Genomic DNA, 14,976 nt, shown 5'->3' on the forward strand with positions numbered 1-14,976 from the left:
CTAGAGTGCTGCAAAGACCTTCAATTGGAGTGTTGTACCAGGGTCAACTACCTTCTTCTCTTTCTATTTGGAGACACTACTAGAGTGCTGCGAACACCATCATTTGGAGTGTTGTACTAGGGTTGCAACTACTCTCTTCTGTTTCCATTTCGAGACACTACTAGAGCGCTGCAAAGACCTTCAATTAGAGTGTTATACCAGGGTAGCTTCTCTTTCTATTTGGAGACACTAATATAGTGTTGCAAAGACATTTAATTGGAGTGTTGTATTAGGGTTGCACTTACCCACTTCCCTTGCTATTAGGAGACACTACTAGAGCGCTGCAAATACCTTCAATTGGAGTGTCATATCAGGATTGCAACTATCCTCTTCCCTTACAATCTAGGAACACACTACTAGTATATTACAAATACCTTCAATTTTAGTGTTGCATTAGGGTTGCAACTACCTTTTTCTCTTTCCATATGAAGACACTACTAGAGTACTACAAAGACCTTCAATTGGAGTGTTGTATTAGGATTGCAACTACCATTTTCCCTAGCCATTTGGAGACACTAGTAGAGTGCTGCAAAGACCTTTAATTGGAGTGTTGTATTAGAGTCGCAACTATCCTCTTCTCCAGCCAGATAGAGACATAACTAGAGTGCTGCAAATAACTTTAATTGGAATGTTGTATTATGTTGGCTACCTTCTTCCTTTGCCATATGGAGACACTACTAGAGTGCTGCAAACACTTTCAATTGGAGTGTTGTATTAGGGTTGCAACTGCCCTCTTCTCTTTCCATATGGAGACACTGCTGGAGTGTTTCAAAGATTGGAGTATAGTATTCGGGTTGCAACTACCATCTTCCCTTGACATTTGGAGACAGTGCTATTCAGGTTTGGTACGGCCCTTACCAGACTTAGCCGATCCAGCCTCCCTCCCATCTTGTACGGCCTAGCCGTACCACTTTGGTACGGGCCGTACATAGATGCCGCCTGGCAGAATTCAAATCTTGGCAGAGGCTATTTAAAGCGAGGGATCTCTCCATTTTCGGGGAGACACATTTCATTCCAGATTGAGAGCTCAGAGAAAGAGAGAAAGAGAGCAAAGGAGCAAGGAGAGAAGAAGAAGGAAGAGGAAGAGGCGAAAATCGACGGATCAACCCCTTCTCCACTCCCGATCTTCGATCTAGTTCTATCATGCCTCTCTTTATCTCTTTACTTGTATTTCTGGACAGATCTATGACTTGTGAGTAGTTGATCATTGTTTCTAGGGTTTGTAGATGGATTTTCTTGATTTGTGTTGCTTTTCTTGATTTGGATCTTGTATGAACTCTTTTGATTGTATTGATTGTGTATTTGCTTGTCTTGATTGCTTTGTCTTCCTGTGATTGCATGTGGTGTGCCTATAGTGGTAGATCAACCCTAACAAGGTCATGTGACCATTGCCTTCTCTCAACCAAACCAATCCCTTTAGGTAGACTTGTTCGAATTGAAGCCGAAAGGTTGAATTCTCCCCTAATTGACAGATTAGAGGATACCTTAGATCTCCAATCAATCAACTAGAGGATCTGGACCAAAACACGAGAGTTGAGGTTTAGAAACCCTAGAAGGTGAAGAATTGACTCCAAAACCTAGATCTTGAACCAACAAACGAGAGTTGAGGTTTAGGAACCTTAGGTATGGTCAATTGAACATTTCTCAAGAGTTTAATACAAGGTACCAGCAAGAAATGCATCAACTCGAACTTGTAAGCTCTGTTCTGGTAAATCAGTACGGGTTTTACAAGAGTGGTGCGGCCTACCCGTACCAAGCCCCACTCGGCTTGGTCGGACCAGGTTGGTGCGGCCTAGCCGTACCAACTTGGTTAGACCCGTACCACTAGAGACAAATCAGAGATGAAATCTGAAACCCTTGAAACATCTTTTATCCTAAATCAAAACACAGTTTATACCTTTCCTTGCACAGTTACTATTCTATTGCATTGTTTGATTGCTTGAGTTGATTCTTTAAGAAGATTAAGTACCAAAACTCCCTCTTTCTCACTTCTAGTTTTTAGTCGAGATAAGTAGATTCTAGATAAAGAAACCGTCCCTGTGGATCGATACCCGATTATACTCCTCGATAGGGTTGTGCACTTGCAACCCTAATCGGAAGGTGTAACCGCGGTTTTAAAAGGTACGCTCCCAAGCGTATTGAAACTTGCGTTGCGCTTTCACGCGAACAGACATATTCATTAAAATCATTTTTTTAAGGTATTAACAAAAAAATAGGCCAAAAACAAAGAATGTTTGACTAGCTGAGTGGGGAAAATAAATCTGCTGTAATCCATAAGAATTGCAGGAACCTGAAATTCCAAATCCAACCTTTCATTTGTTTTGAGATTTGTACATGAAAATGACTTCTATTGAAATTCGTGCATTTAAAAAAATTGAAAGGTTTGCTTTGAAATAACAGGGACCCTGCAATTCGTTTGGATCGCAGTAGATTTATTTCCCTGAGTAGGCACTGATTGTTGTGCACAGTTTCGTTTCTAACGACCATATGTCGCCTAAAGAATGTATGTGATATTAAACAAAGCAAAAACAATATCTATGTGAAACAACGAAGAAGAAAAATGTAGAATGGTTGTGATTTATTTTTTAAAGGTTAGTGGCTTTAGATTTTTTATTTTAAATATAATTGTTTTTAATCTTTTTAACGGAACAAGTACTGTTTGCGGTGTTATAGGAAAGGACTTCATCGATTTTAGAGATTGGTGGAGGCAAAAAATTAATTTATCCATCGATTCCTAAGATCAGTGGAGCTATTTTTGGATCATCAATAGTGTTGATTTTAGATAAATGGGAAGTTTTTTGCTCAACCGATCCTAGAGGTCGGTGGAAAAAAATGGTTTTTTACTTCCACCAATCCCTAGAATCAGTGGAGTCTTTTTTTATAGTTTCTCCACGTATAGTGCTTGTTATGTTAAAATTTATAAAAACAGTTCCATTTACAAAAAAAAATTGTGGCTTTAAATGTCTACTAACAATTTCATTGATAAAGACGTATTTACAATTTGTCAAATGACCACATTTTCTAAATCTTGTTTTTTATTCTCATAAAATCCTCCAAACTATTCTAATATTCTAATTATCTCTTCAACACTCTAAGGGCCTGTTCGGATGTCATGGGATTACACGGAATGTGATTTGACAGGAGTGGGAACTCATGACTATGGGCACTCGCAGGAAGAATTATGAGAATGTGCTGTGATACCTCACATATTTAGCCTATATTTGACTTGATTTCGTACCAAATTCACGTTCTAAATTGTCAAAATCATGTGCATTTCATTGATATATCCTTAGAATTTGGTACTGCTGAGAGTTTGTTTGTTTTCTGCAGGATTGGAGCAAAATACACGAAGAAACGACATTTTTGGACTCCCTGGTACGACCCTTACCAAGTTTGGTACGGGCCATACCAGACTTAGCCGATCCAGCCTTTCTCCCATCTTGTACGGCCTACCCTTACCAGGCTTAGTACGGCCCTTACCAGACTTGGTACGGCCCTTACCAGACTTGGTACGGCCCTTACCAGACTTAGCCGATCCACCTCCCTCCCATCTTGTACGGCCTAGCCGTACCACTTTGGTACGGGCCGTACATAGATGCCGCCTGGCAGAATTCAAATCTTGGCAGAGGCTATTTAAAGCGAGGGATCTCTCCATTTTCGGGGAGACACATTTCATTCCAGATTGAGAGCTCAGAGAAAGAGAGAAAGAGAGCAAAGGAGCAAGGAGAGAAGAAGAAGGAAGAGGAAGAGGCGAAAATCGACGGATCAACCCCTTCTCCACTCCCGATCTTCGATCTAGTTCTATCATGCCTCTCTTTATCTCTTTACTTGTATTTCTGGACAGATCTATGACTTGTGAGTAGTTGATCATTGTTTCTAGGGTTTGTAGATGGATTTTCTTGATTTGTGTTGCTTTTCTTGATTTGGATCTTGTATGAACTCTTTTGATTGTATTGATTGTGTATTTGCTTGTCTTGATTGCTTTGTCTTCCTGTGATTGCATGTGGTGTGCCTATAGTGGTAGATCAACCCTAACAAGGTCATGTGACCATTGCCTTCTCTCAACCAAACCAATCCCTTTAGGTAGACTTGTTCGAATTGAAGCCGAAAGGTTGAATTCTCCCCTAATTGACAGATTAGAGGATACCTTAGATCTCCAATCAATCAACTAGAGGATCTGGACCAAAACACGAGAGTTGAGGTTTAGAAACCCTAGAAGGTGAAGAATTGACTCCAAAACCTAGATCTTGAACCAACAAACGAGAGTTGAGGTTTAGGAACCTTAGGTATGGTCAATTGAACATTTCTCAAGAGTTTAATACAAGGTACCAGCAAGAAATGCATCAACTCGAACTTGTAAGCTCTGTTCTGGTAAATCAGTACGGGTCTTACAAGAGTGGTGCGGCCTACCCGTACCAAGCCCCACTCGGCTTGGTCGGACCAGGTTGGTGCGGCCTAGCCGTACCAACTTGGTAAGACCCGTACCACTAGAGGCAAATCAGAGATGAAGTCTGAAACCCTTGAAACATCTTTTATCCTAAATCAAAACACAGTTTATACCTTTCCTTGCACAGTTACTATTCTATTGCATTGTTTGATTGCTTGAGTTGATTCTTTAGGAAGATTAAGTACCAAAACTCCCTCTTTGTCACTTCTAGTTTTTAGTCGAGATAAGTAGATTCTAGATAAAGAAACCGTCCCTGTGGATCGATACCCGATTATACTCCTCGATAGGGTTGTGCACTTGCAACCCTAATCGGAAGGTGTAACCGCGGTTTTAAAAGGTACGCTCCCAAGCGTACCGAAACTTGCGTTGCGCTTTCACGCGAACATGCTGGAATGGCTGTTTGTTTGTATCGTAGGATTAATTATGAAAATTTCTAATTTTCTTTCTAAAATGTTTAATATGATACAAAAAAATTAAATAAAATTATCAATAACACATTTAAATAAATACATTTAATAATAACATAAGTACATAACATTATTTATTAATTATATTTTATAAAATAAAAATATTATTTATAATTAAATGATAAATATTTAATAAGATGGAACATGTACTCTCTTTGATATATTAATTAGATTATGTTAGATTATCATGTTATATTATCAATGTATCTTATGTTTAATATTTAGCAGTATAGATTATATTAGATATTAATGTATTTTCTTTTTTTAGTGTTTTTGTATGTTATTTAAGCAGATTTGTTTCTTGTATGTTTTTTTTATTTTTACGATATTGTCAGTATCTAGTTGAATTAAGAATATAATCTCTTCTACATGTTTTTTTTTTTTTTTGCTTCTAGTACATCCCATAGACCTAATTACATCACATTTCCATCAACTATATTAGCATTTCCATTCATTTCCCATTGATATATTCTACCCATGTTTGCTAAGTCATGCGCCAGTTGCAAGTGCTCTGCATCTCTGGGACAGCGCATCACTTTCAAAGCACCCAAAGCTCCTCTTTTAATCCTCCACACTTCCCATATCTCTCCAGATAGCCCATGCAATTGCCATAAAATGAGAGAATTTTTTATCACCCAGAGTAGTTCCCACCCAAGTTATAATCTGTATGAAATCACCTGAGAGGCAATTTGTCCTCGGTCCAAGTGGAGAGATCTTCCAAGCAGACCTTGCAAACGAGCAGTGAAAGAGGGCATGTGTAACTGTCTCCTCCCCATTTGCGCATAACCTGCATTGAGGTGACACCAATCCAATTCTTCTAGCAATGGCAGCATGGACAGGAATGGCCTTAAAACAACACCACCAGATAAACAACTTAAACTTTGGTAGGTCCCTTGTGCTCCCAATCCAAAAAATCCTTATTGACAACTTGGATTTCCGCCCCCATCAACAACTGATATGCCTTTTTTACCGAAAACTTTCCATCTTTTGCATATGTAAATAACAAGCAGTCCTCAACCAGAGCTGGACTAGGTTGGATTACCTCATTAGTGGCAATAGTTAGTGCAACTGAGAACTCGAATAGCTGCTGTAATAAGGAAAAATTCCAAGTGTTTGAATAGGGGTCAAGTAGGCTCTGAACAGTCAACTGACGTTGTTGCCTATTAATTGGGTGAAAATCTCTCCATTGCGGAAACATGGTTGAGAATAGAGAGCAATCTTTTGACCGGAACCAATCTTCCATGCAATGTTGTTGACCATTACTTCTCTCAAATCAAGTAATTGGCGCCACAACTTTGAGCAATTCACTCTTCTACCCGATTCCCAGTATGAACTTTTGAAGCATTACTTTGAAATCATGATTCTAACCCACAAACACGGCTGGCCACTAATTAGCTTCCAAACATTCTTCAACACTAGGGCTTTGTTTAACTCATGAATGCTTCGCAAACCTAAGCCCCCCATCTCTTTAGGCTTTGTTATTTTGCTCCAAGCGACATACAACATCTTTTTCTTTTCATCTGTCGATCCCCAAAATAAGTCACGCATAACCATCATGAGTTTTGCAACCACCTTTGCTGGTAATATGACAGTGCATATAGCATAAATAGGCAGCGCTTCAAGCACTGATTTGAGGAGTACCAATTTACCAGCATGCGTTTGAAGTTTGGATTTCCAAGAATTCAGCTTTGTCTTGAATTTTGCCACTAGATAGTCGAAATCTGAGAGTCCTGCAATCTTTACAGGGCAACCTAGGTATTTCTCTCTACCTCCTGCTTCTTGTATCTGAAAATTGCTCAAGAACCAATCTCTTGCCGTCTGTAGGGTGCCCTTATGTTATACCCTAAAATGGTGCTAAATAAACAAATGGATAATTGGCAATATTTAAATGCTTGGAAATATGCCAAAGTACATGAAGGCTCTCCAAGATAGATGGAAAATAGCATGTTAGGATTTATGACAATATTCTACATGCCAAACCATGAATTTTGATATATTATACAGATTATAACTCAAAATGGGTGAAGAGTTATGAATTTTTAAAATGTTTGATGACATGGCAGCCTCTGATTGGTGCCACATGTCTCTGGGAACCCATAGCATTAACCATAATCATTCTAGGTGCAAATTAGGGTATACCAAACCTAAACCCTACTGTTTGGGCCCACTGTCAGCCTCTCAATAAAGATTTCGGTGACTCCTAGAGATGAGTAGACCCAGAGCACAAGGAATAAACTTTATGAACTGAGATGTCAATGATCTGGTTTACCATGCTCCAAGCTCAATCAAACCCGAGCCTAATTAAAACCTCAACACTGCAGCACTCTTAACCCCTCTACAAGGGTATAGACTCAGTGCTCTGTACACTGTGTTGCAATCCATGCGCGGCTTATGATGTGTCGTGCTCAAGCGAAAAGGACAAGGAACCACAGAGGAGAACTGGCATGCGGGCCCCACACGACAGCCTCTCCTCTGCTCCTCTCTTCCTTCCTCCTCTTCTCTAGCGATGGAGAACATCGAATAGGGAGAATTAAAGCTTGAAACGTGAAATTGAAAGCACATTAAAGCTTCTCACATCTAGACAACGACCTTTGAATGGTCAATTTGACAAGAAATGATCTCGAATGACCTAAACTCAGAGCACCCAAATTATAGGGTTTGTAAAATTAAGGGTAATGAAAGTGATTCAGAGCTCTTTGGGTGTTTAAAGATGATCGTTGGAGGTTAAATGAAGACCTTCAATGCTTTAATTAACGGGTATATACCTGAAACGGTTACTGACATATGTATACAAAAGCAATGCACAGTAAATCAATAAATGGGAAATGGCTATTGGGAAGAGTTTGACACCCAATTAACCTCACATACAACTATTCTGACGCCTGCATGTTAAAAGAAAATAGAAGAATCTCTTCTCCCATCCATGAGGAGAAGCATGACCATGTATATTCATCTCAACCCTTCAAATCAAATTAAATCAAAGGCTGTAATTATGTTATGCTTTGGATTGCCAACATGGCTTGAATTGATTGGATAATGCACCTGCAAGTGATGTCTGGAAGGCTAGAGCTCCAATCTGGACCATTAAAATGAAATAGATGAAATTAAGGGTGCTGATGATGCCAGCATAGGCTACACTCAAACCCTAAACCCTAAAGCCTTGATGGCTATATATAGATGCTAAATGAAGCTCAAATGGCACCAAGTTACAAGCCCTCAGTAGCCATATACCCACATACACATATAATGTGATAAAAAACAGTAGAAACCAGCATATCAGTAGCCTAAAAGCTACCATTTTTCCCTTCTTCCTCTGCAAAAAATCCTGATAATTAGGTAATAAGAGTTCAAAGAAGATGTAAGGCCCTTAAGGGCCATGATTTGTATTATTTTCTTGATGAATAAAGTTTCTCCCTTTAGATTTGATGTTTATTTTGTATTTTTCTTCTCCCTTTTTGTTTCTACCTTGACACTCTCTTTAAAATCATCTAAACATGTATAAATATATATATATAACTACTTAAAATACAAAACTTTGCTGCTTTAATACAAAACTTTTATAAAAATCACTTTTATGTATGTTTTTCTTGTATTTTTTGCACTCTTATCTTAGTTTACCTTCCCTAATCATCTTTATAGATGAATTAGAAATGGAAATGAGTGTAGTGAGCTAGCTGGCATCCTTGCTCATCAGATTCTTATGATTATTTTATAAAAATGATTAAAATGGGAGCTAAAGTGACTTAAAATCAAAAAAATAACACATAAGGACTGTTTAAAGTGAACCAGCTGGCATCATTTGCAGTTCTCAACCACATGTCCACTTGAGAGAGCCTACTTGTACTTAAAACCAAAGAAATGGCATTATTATCCCCTTAAAAATGGTTAATTATGCCAATTTAGAGGATTTAGGTACAAATAGTGAAAAGTTAAGGGCTTAGATGTAAAAATATAGCTGTTATGATGCCAAAATTATTATTTACATCTTTCCCCATGAAGCTTTGATGATATTGCTCTTTGAAATCAAGTGGATGGATATGCTCAAAAACATGATTTTCATAAAAAATCAGGAACCTTTCTGCATATTTCCAAGTTCTGACATGTTTAAAATGTATTAAAATGATGATTTGATGAATCTTAAACCCTTTGATTTTTTTTCTCTTTTGATACTAGTATGAAGACAGTGGCTATCATGCCCTTGAAGACCTGTTTTGACCCTTAACATACCTCACCTATGTGTATAGTACTCCCTAATCACCTCTAGCACATGATCAAGTCTATACTCAATGGAATAATGCATGATAAGCATTGTTATTGCACTATAATGCCTTAAGAACACTCATTTGACCTATGCTAACAGATCAGTCAATTCTGATTAATGGGAGGACTAAAGTGTAAAATAAACCTCACTGTTAGATAGAGCATTAAAAAACATACAAAATGGACATAGACTTTGTATTTTTCTGAATTTTCTATAATTTGTTATGAATTTTAGAAGTTCAGGTTTTAAAATCAGAAAAATATAAATATTTTGTCATTTTTTACCCTTTGTACCCCTGTCTCCGAATAAATCATTAAAAATATAAATAAATCCCTAAAATGATAAAAAAAAAATTAGCATGAAAGCCCCTGGCATATACCCCTTTGACTTCATGAAAGCAAATCACACCATTATATATAGGTTTCATGAGAAAATGAATGAAAAGTAAATTAAAAAATAAATACATGATCTCATGTCACTTTGATCCAGATCCACTCCTAGGCAAAATTAAAGCTCCTAGCGTGTTTTAAATCCCTCTAAATGACAAATTTGACTTCTCTTGATGTTTGAACTAGCCTTCTATATGCAGTACCGATCATCGGTACCAACTTAGTATACAGTCAGTATCTGAGATCTTTAAATCATGTTCAAACCTTATTCAAATCTCAAATTGGCCCTTATAAAGTCTTCCATGACTCTTTATAAGTTTAAAGGATCAAAATCCTAAAGAAAATCACTGTCAAATTGATCAAGACTGGTCCAGTGTTCAATCGGTACCGATGGCTACTGTTCAAGTCTGTACCATCACCTTCGGTGAACTCTAGCCGCCGATGACAGTACCAATGTATTCCTCGCAATGAGACGATCACATTCATATGCCTGGCTGGCGTTGCCGTGATCGAAGATGGCCGAACCCCAACTTGTCAAGGTTAACCCTAGACTGTATCAGGTTTGCACGGTTATTGATGCGCCTGTTTAATCCAATGGTCTATATTCAAACCAAATCCAACGGGTCCTGACATGCAGACCCTATCTGTCAGTTGCTTGATTTAATTAAAAGAATCCAATGCGAATCTTAAAGCCCAAATGATTGGCATCCATGCTCTGCACACTGATTAATGGTCCAATGCACTTATTGAGGCCCAAAAGCCCAATCTCAAAGCCCCTTTGATTAAATCATCTCTGTGCATATCTTAAAGCCCATCTGTCAAAGATCCAATGGCTTATGCACACTTTAAAGGTCCAAAACCAAATCTTGAAGGCCCAACACCCATCTCAAAGTCCATATGTGACTAAACAAAGCCTTTTTTCCCTCTGTTTATATAAAATTTGCAGAGAAGCCCTTGAAACTTTATAGAAAGGACCTTGGCCATGTAAAATCCTTTCAAACAGGCCCTTGAAAGCCCAATTTTCATTTCAGACCCTGTAAAAAGCTCAAATTATAGCCCTAGGTCCCTGCAAAATTTACAAACAGGCCCCTGAAAGTACAAAAACTTCATAGACAAGTCCTTTTCAGTCCTTTTTGGCCATAACTTCTTCGTTTTAAGTCCAAATCGACTCAAACCAGTTCCAAATGAACCCAAATTCAATTCTCTATAATTCTAAGTAGTAATTGAAAATGTCCAAGCTTCAGCCACAACCTGAAATGACCAAAATGCCCCTCTTGACATATTTTTATAAATAAAATATAAAAATGATATTTAAATGTCTTTTCAAGTTTAAACTATGTAAACGCATATGCACATGCACATAGGACCAAGATAAATGTCCGAATCATGTCCAAACCAATCGAGAACCCACCAAATGACCAAATAAACCTTATATGAGCCCTCTTTAGTCCTAATTACCCAGTTTACACCAAAATAGGCGTAAATCCTGGAATGAACGAGGTGTTCAGCACTGATCCGAAGGGTCATCTGATGTAATTAACGGTGAGGGCTTGCGCTCGCCTACTGGGAGTTAAACGTCCCCACAATCAATAAAACCCTGATAGGCTGATTATGAATTGTAGGCTCGTCACAAGGGTGAACCAGAAAGAATGCCGAAAGAAATCAAGGGATCATATTCCCCCATTGCACTGAAAGGGATCAGCACATATATCCAAATTGATTTTCCCCATTCATTTGAATGCAGCTCTTAGCCACCTACACCTTGCTGAACCAAGCTTTTGATTTTTGTGAATTAATTAGCATACCCAAAATTTGGCAGAAATCAGATATAATTGAGGCAAACTCCTGCACCTCATGCTGACTTATAGATCCCATCAGCAATAAGTCATCCGCAAACATTGAGTTTGTTAGCGGGTCCGAAGTCCTTGTTAGCTTGAGATCCCTCAGCCTTCCTGTCTTTCTACTAGCCTCTAACATTCTAGAAAGTGGATCCATAGCTATTATAGAGAGATATGGCGACATCGCACAACCCTGCCTCAATCCTCTTTTTAGCTTAATAAAACCATCTCCTTTGTCATTAAAAATAATAGTGAATTTAGAAGAGGTAATACAAGCTTTGATCCAGTTACACAGAGTTGGAGAGAAGCCATATTCAGGCAACAATGCAAACAGGTAACTCCAGTTGAGACGGTCAAAAGCCTTCGCCAGGTCAGCTTTTAGAACAAAGTGATCATCTCCCCCCTGCATAGACTGGAAACTGTGAATCACTTCTTTGAGTAGGATTATGTTTTCGGAAATTTCTCTCCCCGGAACAAAAGCTATCTACGACAATGACATGATGTAATTAATCCAAGGTTGCATTTTCCTTGCAATTAGTTTGGAAATGACCTTGTATATGAGGTTGCAGACGCTTATTGGGCGGAAATTTGACACCCTTGTTGGACTCGTTACCTTAGGTACCAGCACTAAGTTAGAGTGAGCTATTGTCTCCTTCATGGTTATTGTTTCAAAGAACTTTTTCACCTCTTTGATTGTCACTGGGCCAAAATTGTCCCATCGCTGCTGAGCCAAGGATGCAGAGTGGGCCGAGTTCGAACACAACACCTTTAATTTCCTGATCCGTGGGCTTACGATCTAGATCAGTCCATGTTTGTTGCGACATTCTTCTTATCTCCTGTTTGACCTGGGCTGGGATGACAATTGGGCTTTGATCACTACTTTCAGTTCCTGCAATATACAAAGATTTGAAAAAGTTAACAAATTCCTTCCTTACTTCATCCTCCCTCACTGCCCATTCATCATCCTCTTTATTTATCGCATTGATTGAGTTCCTCCGCTTACGAACAACAGTTGTTGAATGGAAGAACTTAATGTTGCAGTCCCCATGGAGGGACCAGTTTAGCCTAGACCGCTGCAACCAGAACAGCTCCTATGCAACTATATATTTTGAGTAGTTCGCTTGTAATTTCACAACTTGGTCCTTCACATCATCTGTTTGCGATTGCATCAATAAGTGCTCCATTTCTTGTTCAATTTTCTTTAGTTCCTTATTCGGATCCTCAGAGCCTTCTTCCCAATGCCTAACTTCTGACCTTAACCGGGTGCAAGTAGCCTCCCAGCACTGATCCCCCCGGCTGGTTGCCCTTTCACACACCTCATTAAAATTCGGGTCCTGCATCCACCATTGTTCAACCTGAAAACTTTTTCTTTCTTTCTTTTGTGTTGGCTGTGTCTTCAAGAGAATAGGTAAATGGTCACTGCTAAAATCTGGGAGATGAAGGACCTTAGAGTTTGGGAACATATGAATCGAATATGCAGAGGCTAAGCCTCTATCAAGCCTTTCCAGAATTAAGTCACGCCCCTTTTGATTGTTTGCCCAGGTGTAGGCTGATCCTCCATAGCCTAAATCAATAAGTCTCGTTCTCTGTACAAAGGACCTAAACTGCTTATGCTTCTTCTTAAGAATCTGATTACCACCTAACTTCTCTGAATTATGAGTAATGGCGTTAAAATCACCAATTGTGCCCACTAGATACCCAAAATTAGCAATGTAAAACTCAATTCGATCCCAAATATATCCATTCACTCGATCTGAACAGTCCCCCATATACCCCGATTAGCAACCAAGGTTTTGCATGGGGACCTTTCTTTATTTCTGCCCTATAAAAAAAATGAGAAACTTCTAAAATTTTTACTGAAATTTTATCTAACCATAGCAGCTAGAGTCCCCCTCCCCGACCCTTGGAGGGTACAATTTCAGAGTTTGCAAAGGGTAAATTTGCAATTCTTCTTATTGCTATTTTTTATATTTTGTTTCAGAAATGAACGCCAAATCCACCCTCGTGCAGCAGAGGTACCGCCGGAGTGTCGCAATTGTCGCAAGCCCTCCACTGCCACGATAATTCCAAGACAAGAGACTCATATTTCCAGCGGCGAGTGAGGCCTCGTCACCTTTGCCCTTCTGCTGTAGGTAATCCTCATTTTTTCATCACCATCTGAAACTATGACCGATGTTGCATGAACAGTTCCGGGTTTAGGGTTTACTGAAATTTTCATCACCCTTCTTGCCCAGTTGTCAGACCTTCCCAGTTTTGTTGACCTAACCCAATATCGTCTATGGGCCTTTTCAAGCTAGTAACCCCTTGTGTTCTTCCATTCGTAGAGCTTGGTCCCATTTCTTGCTACGCTCCTTGGCTCAGTAACAATATTTGGTTAGTTATCCACGGGCCCCTTGTTGGTTTGAGAATGTCCTGCATCTCAGGCCTATTTTCCTTTTCAAGCATTTTCTTAAGTTTAACCAAGCGGGACCTCTCTCCACAGCCAGTCATCTCATGTCCCAGTCCCCCACAAAATAAGCAGATTCTACCAAGTCTTTCATAAACAAGGTAGACAATAACCTGCCCAAGACTCGGATGGTTCAGTTTAACCTTGTCAAATAAGGGTTTATCGATTGGGATTTGCATTTTCACTTTGATAAACTTCTTACCATTTGCCCTTATTGTAATTGGATCAGAGAGCGCTACTCCTACTAGACTAGTGAGAAAGGCAATACCCTCCTCTGTGAGTGCTTCAACAGGTGCATCATAGAGGTAAACCTACACTTCCCCTTCCGTGACATGGCCTTTGTTGAGATGCTCCGATGAGCAGCATTGACCTATTGCCACCAGGTCATGCCTGTAATGCCATGGCCCCCCATTTGAGATCCTCTCAACTTCATTCTTGTTACTAAGTTCAATTAGGTACAGACCCTTATCCACTTGAGTGAAAGAGACCCCAGGTGTAACATCCCAAATAGGCCTCATAAATTGCTCAAATTGATTGTCAAAAACCAGTCGGTCTGTGCACACCCTAGCTAACAAGCATAAATCCCAATCTCTACTTACTATGGCCTGTTGTGGGATATTGATCGTTGGAGAGTAATCCGAGTCAACCGTGCGCATCCCAGCAAACTTTCTGATCAACTCCAGATCAGCTTGAGTCATAGTTGAGGATTCTCTAGTGAGAACCATGGTGTTGTTTAGGGAAGGGAAATTTCTGAAAGGTTGTTTTGTGTTTATTTTTTGAATGATACGTGGGTATTATTTGCTTTTTGAGTTATGGGGAATAGAATTCAGAGAAGAGGGGTGAGGGCCCAAAATGGAAGGCTGAAAATTTTTGGGTATAGATGAATAAGCTAGATTGTTTCCTTTTCCTTGTTTTTCAATTTGGGAATGTCTTTTCCTCTCTGAATCCGAGAGAGATTTGCTGCAGGTTTTTAGGTTAGAGAATTCTTCAGCAAAATTAGTGGCCAGCAAAACACTTTTGGTATCATTCCCGTGACAATTGCAAATGATTCCCAAATAAGATGCATCAGTGGATTCCTCAGTTACAGGG

The 14,976-nt window shown here is 39.2% G+C and overlaps 2 protein-coding genes across 2 annotated transcripts; both read right to left on the reverse strand.

Annotated features, from left to right (window-relative positions):
* Nucleotides 1-11,358: 11,358 nt before the first annotated feature.
* LOC144559912 (uncharacterized) lies at nt 11,359-13,778 on the reverse strand. The gene is made up of 4 exons (XM_078309080.1): nt 13,685-13,778; nt 12,578-13,131; nt 12,119-12,514; nt 11,359-11,925 (listed from the first exon to the last, which is right to left on the reverse strand). The coding sequence occupies exons 1-4, from the start codon at nt 13,776-13,778 to the stop codon at nt 11,359-11,361; spliced, it is 1,611 nt and encodes a 536-aa protein (XP_078165206.1).
* A 6-nt stretch (nt 13,779-13,784) lies between these two features.
* On the reverse strand, nt 13,785-14,585 carry LOC144559913 (uncharacterized). The gene is made up of 2 exons (XM_078309081.1): nt 14,258-14,585; nt 13,785-14,161 (listed from the first exon to the last, which is right to left on the reverse strand). Exons 1-2 carry the CDS (start codon nt 14,583-14,585, stop codon nt 13,785-13,787), a joined length of 705 nt encoding a protein of 234 aa, XP_078165207.1.
* Nucleotides 14,586-14,976: the final 391 nt, after the last annotated feature.

This window comes from Carex rostrata, chromosome 9 (assembly GCF_964058835.1).
Source record: "Carex rostrata chromosome 9, lpCarRost1.2, whole genome shotgun sequence".
NCBI lineage: Eukaryota > Viridiplantae > Streptophyta > Magnoliopsida > Poales > Cyperaceae > Carex > Carex rostrata.

Excerpts from the sequence above, each read along its gene's own strand:
- LOC144559912 (XM_078309080.1), bottom strand. The coding sequence starts at position 13,778 with ATGGGACCAAGCTCTACGAATGGAAGAACACAAGGGGTTACTAGCTTG. Across the intron at positions 13,132-13,684 it reads AGGTCAACAAAACTGGGAAG|TGGGCACAATTGGTGATTTT; the intron begins GTCTGACAACTG and ends TTGGGTATCTAG. Across the intron at positions 12,515-12,577 it reads CAGATGATGTGAAGGACCAA|CGGTCTAGGCTAAACTGGTC; the intron begins GTTGTGAAATTA and ends TTCTGGTTGCAG.
- LOC144559913 (XM_078309081.1), bottom strand. The coding sequence starts at position 14,585 with ATGACTCAAGCTGATCTGGAGTTGATCAGAAAGTTTGCTGGGATGCGC. Across the intron at positions 14,162-14,257 it reads GCATGACCTGGTGGCAATAG|AGGAGGGTATTGCCTTTCTC; the intron begins GTCAATGCTGCT and ends AAGCACTCACAG.